The sequence below is a fragment of the Equus caballus genome, chromosome 24 (genome assembly GCF_041296265.1).
Source record: "Equus caballus isolate H_3958 breed thoroughbred chromosome 24, TB-T2T, whole genome shotgun sequence".
NCBI classification, from domain to species: domain Eukaryota; kingdom Metazoa; phylum Chordata; class Mammalia; order Perissodactyla; family Equidae; genus Equus; species Equus caballus.
In genome coordinates this window covers 13,510,727-13,517,618 of record NC_091707.1, presented here as the reverse complement: position 1 = coordinate 13,517,618, position 6,892 = coordinate 13,510,727, and the positions used below count along the sequence as shown (strand labels likewise).

Here is a 6,892-nt window from a genome sequence, read left to right as displayed (position 1 = left end):
TGGTGAAGGTAGCAATTTAATGAGCCATTAGCACTGACTTTCCACAGGTCTCTTAAAGAGAGTGCCTATGTGTTATACGGCTCTGCAAGACATGGGCTGTGTCTGCCACCTAATTTTTATAGCATTAGAGTATTCACAAAATCAAACCCTTCAGGTTATAAAGCATCATCGCTACCTCTGTCTCTGTAGTAATCAATTACCAATCAATTACCAGACAATTCCAGAAAACAGGCTCAGAGATTATTGTGTCTCTCACGCTTTGGATGAAATATTTTTGGACTGTCCATGTCAGAAATAAAGAGGTCTGCAAACCTGTCCATAAACAAAAGTGGTAAATTTGTGCATTTTTCTGCTAATAAAAGAGGAGAATTGGCTCACTGCACCTATATGCTCTTCTGCTCTTTATGAATTTACAAGTTTTGTTCTTAGTATGGAGTTTAAACAATGTCAAACACTAAAAAATCTTACTTACGTTCAGTGTATAACAGCTCTCAACCTGTGAACCCTTCCTCGTAAAGCCATGCTCATTTCTGTGGGCTCAGTCATTTTGTTTGTCTCCTGAGAAAATATATCTGTTTTGTTAAATATTAAGCAACTATCCTCAGAAGATAGACCAAATATGTAATTTAAGCATTTTAAAATATTTTTCCTCTCAGATATATTTATACTTTACCTGTGACTAATAATTATGTTTCATGTAATAAGGTTGTTTTAAAACTGCTTCCTTTACTTTTTAATCACCTTACTCATCGTTATAGTTTTTGCTATTCTCTCCAAGCATTTACTGACATCAAAGGTCCTCTCATGCTTGCCTTTCATACTCACCTGATCATTGCAAGTCTCCATGACAGTACATTGTGTCATGAAACGATGTGCAGGGCATGGCTCCAAGTCCTAGGAAGCGGGGGAAAGAAATGTGCATTTTATTCCAAGTGTGATGGAAATAGACTGAAGGTTTCAGAGCAGAGAGTGATGAACTAGAAGAGCCTCACTTTAAAAATCAGGTAAATAAAAATAGTTATTTAATGAGAGGAAGTAATATTTTCATCAATTATTGGGGATATTATGTTCCTTCAGTGGGGAAATTTTGTTATACTCATCTGTTCCCTTCTGTGGCCCTTGTAACCCGCAGTGAAACAGCTGTAATTTTTTGTTTATTAAAAAAATAACTAATTTGAGTATGTTAAAATTTCCAAAATTTGAAAAGAATTCATCTAAGACTCAAAGAAATATAAATAGAAAGTGTTTAAATAAGTGTTTATTTTCTAAATTGGTTAATTTTGGTTTCAGTACACATAAGGAAAGCACAATAGTAATAATTATTAAATAATATAAAAAACAGCCAAATTAACTATTTACAATTTTATAATCTTTGAAAGCTTTTTTTTCTACTTTTGATTCATTTTGATCTATTATACCACCCAACCAATATATCATTGTGTGAAATATATAGACTAACATTATTTAAAACATTAACAGGCTGAGTTACAGAGAAGTGGAATAATAGGTCAAGCAGAACCATCTTAACTGGGATGTAGGGCTTTGAGTCAGGACCTTGGATTCCATATCCAGCACATGTCCAGAAGTTCTGAAGCCAAACTAAGGTTTTTAGATGATCAAAGTCCCTTCCTTCTCTATTTTTCCATTTGTAGAATCACACCAGAAGAAATCATGGAGAAGAGAAACACAACCTCAGACTTCATTCTTCTAGGACTCTTTAAACACACAGGACCCCACCTCTTTCTCTTCATGGTGGTGCTGACAATGACCATTGCTTCTCTTATGGGCAATGCCCTCATGCTTCTCCTGATTTACTGGGACCCCCAGCTCCACATACCCATGTACTTCCTACTGAGCCAACTCTCCCTCATGGATGTGATGCTGGTTGCCACCATCGTGCCCAAAATGGCTGCTGACTACTTGACTGGCAAGAAGTCCATCTCCCCTGCTGGTTGTGGGCTGCAGATCTTTGTTTCACTCACTCTGGGTGGTGGGGAGAGTTTCCTTTTAGCAGCCATGTCCTATGACCGTTACGTGGCTGTTTGCCATCCACTGAGATATCCTGTCCTCATGAGCCAGCAATTATGCCTGAGAATGACTTTGGGGTCTTGGTTCCTGGGGGCAGCTGATGGGCTCATGCAGGCTGCTGCTACCCTGAGCTTCCCATTTTGCGGCACACATGAGATCGATCATTTCTTCTGTGAGGCCCCCATGCTAGTGCGCTTGGCTTGTGCTGACACATCAGTCTTCGAAAATGTAATGTACGTCTGCTGTGTGTTAATGCTTCTGGTCCCCTTTTCCCTCATCCTGACCTCCTACAGTTTTATCATCACAGCTGTTCTCCAGATGCGTTCTAGAGAAGCCTGCAAGAAGGCTTTTGTCACCTGCTCCTCACATTTGGCTGTGGTGGGACTCTTTTATGGAGCTGCCATTTTCACCTACATGAGACCCAAATCCTACAGGTCAGCTAAACTTGCTAAGGTCGTGTCAGCATTCTACACTATCTTCACCCCTGTGCTGAACCCCCTCATCTACAGTCTGAGGAACAGCGAGGTCAAGGGGGCCCTGAAAAAGGTGGCTGGGGAAATGTGTAAATTTAAAATGACAGCAAACTTAGTCTCATTCTTCAAATTATTCAATGCTAAATGAGTCTAATTTCCTGAAGTCGTTAACATTTAAACATATGGTAATTCTCTCTCCTTTAATAATGCATGAAGAGAAAGTTAAATTCTTTGATCAGTAGAATAGGAAGTTGTTAAGAATTACTGGAGACTACCATACTAAGAGAGGCTATTTCTTGAGCACTTACTATTTGCTATGCTCCACACCAAGCAATTTTTATACGTTACTTTGCATCCTATTAACTATATGATATAAGTACTTTGACACCCATCTTCTAAGTGAGAAAATGGAGGCATGGAAAACTAATATTGTTCTCAGTATCACACAGCAAATAAATGTTAAAATGTGACTCCCAAGCTTGTCCTTTAAGCTGGTATATTTATTTATGTCCAGGAATTTATTTTAAACACTATGTTCTATGTCTTTGATCTGTACACGTTATATTTTCACTGTTTTTTAAGCAGTCTTTCACAATCTGTTTTATCTGGATCTTGAAGGCAAACCATTTTAATTCATGTAACTTTTTGTTTAAGTAATGTATATCTTTCCCCAGGCTCTAGTTGTAATTGCAATGGCCAATCTGTTTTAAAGTACACCATGACTAAATTCTCTCTTGAAATTAATTGTGTCCATGATGCTTAAATGTTATGTTGATTTATGATGGTCATGGGGTCCATGGATATGAATTCAGATACATAAACATGCTTAGTCTTAATAGAACACATGATGATAATGAGTGAGCAAACCTAAGTAAGTCAGCCATCTGTTTCTTATAAGTTATGTGGATCACCTCACATTTGAAAATGTCCAGATAACTAGAATTACTTATCATGCAAAATATGGGCACTCCTCCAGGGTTGGGGTCTTTGAAAAGAGAAGAAATAAGACTATTTCTCTGTTGGATGAAGCCACAAGCAAGATAAGATACAGACAGACATGGCAGAAAGCTGTGGTCATCAGAGCCAAATTATAATCAGAAACTGCATCAGAAGTTGACTTAGAGAATTTTATTATGGAGGCTAAATTTTGTATATTTGTAACAAATTTAAGAAATAAATGAAATTTTAAACATACAAAGAAAAATGAATCCAGAAACAGCTTCCAGGGACAGTAAATCAGCAATATGAGTTTCTGAGAGTTAAAATGGCATTTCAAGTCCACCTCAATGGCAACATGAAAATTTTAGAGTGAGGTAGGAAATTTCCAGCTTCATGTAGAGATGCAAGTACCAACACCGTGTGCATATTTGTTGTTGTACCTTAACAGATGCATGTAGATCCTGGGTCCATGTCTAGAGAGATTATTCAGGAAACTCTACACTTTTAGAAGGAATTGAAGATGTCAGAAGAAAGTAGCCATCTTCTCAAGACTAAGAGTTTGCTTGCACTGTTTATCATTCTCCTCACCAAGTGTTAGGATGAAAAAAAGGAACATAATTGCTAATATTCTGTCACTTATGCCATCAATACTTTTTGTTCTCTTAAAATGAATGAAATTGACACAAATAAACGCAGTCATGAAAACGTCATTATTTGTGCTAGATTCATTTGCCATCAGAAAAATAGATTTTAAAACATATCGATTTGAAAATCATATAAGTCCGTAAAATTTGGTAAGAAGAAAATATTTCAACAACTGTTCAGCCTGACCTATAGGAAGAAACTCAAACAAACAAAAGAAACAATAACAGAATGGCATTATCTCCAAGCAAACACAAGTCATTAATAAAAGTTGACCAGATGCCTGTAAAAATAACAATACATTTCAGGGAAATAATATAGACCTGTTATCTGATCATAATGAAATTAAATATGCAATCAAAATTAAAAAGAAAATTTCAAAATAGTTTTGGAAATTCTATATCTGTCTCTTTATTTTTTTGATTGTTTTTCAGAGATTTTACCCTTAGTTTTTAGATAAATGTTTCTGTAGAAAATTTTCAAAAGGCACTACTGATGTGTTTTCTATTGATGTCTACGAACAGAGGAACATCATGCAGAGGCTGTATGTACAAAATCAGGAACAGTAAGAAAATCTGAAGTGGGGAGTTACCTTGAACATATCATCTTCAAGGCATAATTTACTTACAGCTGATACAGTTTTTGGTTAATGCAGTTAATACAAATCTCAAGTATACAGCTTACAAATTTTACATATGTATATGCTTTTGTAACTACAACAAAGATCAAGATTTAGAATATTTCATATTTCTAGTACTCTTGGAGTCTTCCTTTCTCTTTTTCCTAATCAAAAACTCCAAGAAGCTAATCATTATTTGAACATATCATTAATTTTGCCATGCTTTTTCACTCAATACTATATTTTGGAGATTCATCCATATTGCTTTTTGAGATTCCACATGTAAGCGAGATCATATAGTATTTTTCTTACTCTGATTTTCCATTTAGCATAGTACCTACAAAGTCACTCAGTGTGTCACAACTGCCTGGGTTTCCTTCTTTATTGTGGCTTAGTAATATTCCATTGTGTGTGTGTGTGCCTGTGTGTATACACACACATATACTTAATACATATATACATATGAAACAAGTTGTTTGCAGGTGTTTGCTATTGTGAATAATGCTACAATGAACATGGATGTACAGATAGCTCTTTGAGATTCTGATTTCATTTTATTTGGATATATACCCATAAGTTGGGTTGTTGGATCATATAGTAGTTCTATTTTTAATTATTTGAGGAATCTCCATACAGTTTTCCATAGAAGCTATACCAATTTACATTACCAACAACAGTGCACAAGACTCCCTTTTCTTCACACCCTCAGCAACATTGTTATCTCTGGTCTTTTTCATGACTGTCATTCTAACAGATGTGAGGTGAACCCATTGTGGTTTTGATATGCATTTCCCTGGTAGTTAGTGACATTAAGCATCTTCTCATGTATTTTTTGGTCATTTGTAAGTCTTTATTGGAATAATGTCTATCCAGTTCCTTTGTCCATTTTTTCAACCAGGTTATTTGGATTTTTGCTATTAAGTTGTAGGAGTTCCATATGCATTTTGGATATTAACCTCTCATCACATATTTGAAAATATTTTATATGTTTAGTATGTTGTCTTTTCATTTTGTTGATTATTTTATTGTAAAGAAGGCTTTTAGTTTAATGCCATCCTATTTGTTGATTTTTGCATTTTCTCCTTGTACTTTTCATGTCATGTCCAAAAGTATCAATGTCAAAACCTACCTTGAGGTCTTCTAAGACCTTGTCATCTGAGAGTTTTATGGTTTCAGGTGTTACATTAAATTATTTCATCCATTTCCAGTTAATTTTTGTGAGTGGTGTAAGGTGTCCAATTTTATTTAATTGTGTGTGAATATCCAGTAGTTCAAATACTGTTTATTGAAGAGAAAATCTTTTTCTCATTAAGCATTCTTGACTCCTTTGTCAAATATTACTGGACCATATATGCATGGGTCTATATTTTGGCTCTCAATTCTGTTCCATTGTTGTATATGTTTATTTTTATATCAGTACCATCTAGTTTTGATTAGCATAGCTTTGTAATATTGTATAAAATAAAAAAATGATTTCCGTTGCTTCCACTATGTTATTTTTTCTCAAGATTGCTTTGAATATTCAGCATCTTTTGTGGTCCCCATACAAATTGTGAGATATTTTTTCTATTTCTGTGAAAAATGCTATTGGAATTTTGATAGTGATTGCATTGAATATATAGATGGCTTTGGATAAGCATTGACATTTTAATATTAACTCACTGATCCATCATTATGGGATGTTTTTCCATTTGTTTGTGTCTTCTTCAAATTTTTTCTTATACTTGATAGTGTATAGACTCCCCACTTTGCTTGAATTTATTCCTAAGTATTTTCTTGATGGTATTATAAATAAAATTGGTTTTTTAAATACCTTTTTCATATATTTTGGTGTTAGTGCAAACAAATAAAATTGACTCATTTAAGTTGATTGATTTTGCACCCAACAGCTTTACTGAAATAATTTATGCTAAGGATTTCTTGGTTGAGTCTTTAAGATTTTCATCCATAAAATTATGTTACCTCCAAACAGAAAAAAATTTACTTTAACTTTCTTTCTGATTTTGGTGCCTTTATTTCTCTTTCTCAGTGAATTGCTCTGGCTAGGACTTCCAATACTGTGTTGAATTAGAGTGATGAAGATGTGCATCTTTCACTTGTTCATGACTGTAGATGAAAAGCTCTCAAACTTTCACTATGGGGTCTGATGTTAATCACGGACCTTACATATATGAACTTTATTATGTTCAAG

The 6,892-nt window shown here is 34.8% G+C and overlaps 1 protein-coding gene across 1 annotated transcript; it reads left to right on the top strand.

Moving 5' to 3' along the window:
• Positions 1 to 1,575: 1,575 nt before the first annotated feature.
• On the top strand, positions 1,576 to 2,649 carry LOC100147198 (olfactory receptor 2T8). Its single transcript, XM_067053865.2, has one exon. The coding sequence runs from the start codon at positions 1,576 to 1,578 to the stop codon at positions 2,647 to 2,649; it is 1,074 nt and encodes a 357-aa protein (XP_066909966.2).
• The last annotated feature ends 4,243 nt before the right edge of the window (positions 2,650 to 6,892 follow it).

Coding starts and splice junctions, on each gene's coding strand:
- LOC100147198 (XM_067053865.2), top strand. CDS start 1,576: ATGTCCAGAAGTTCTGAAGCCAAACTAAGGTTTTTAGATGATCAAAGT.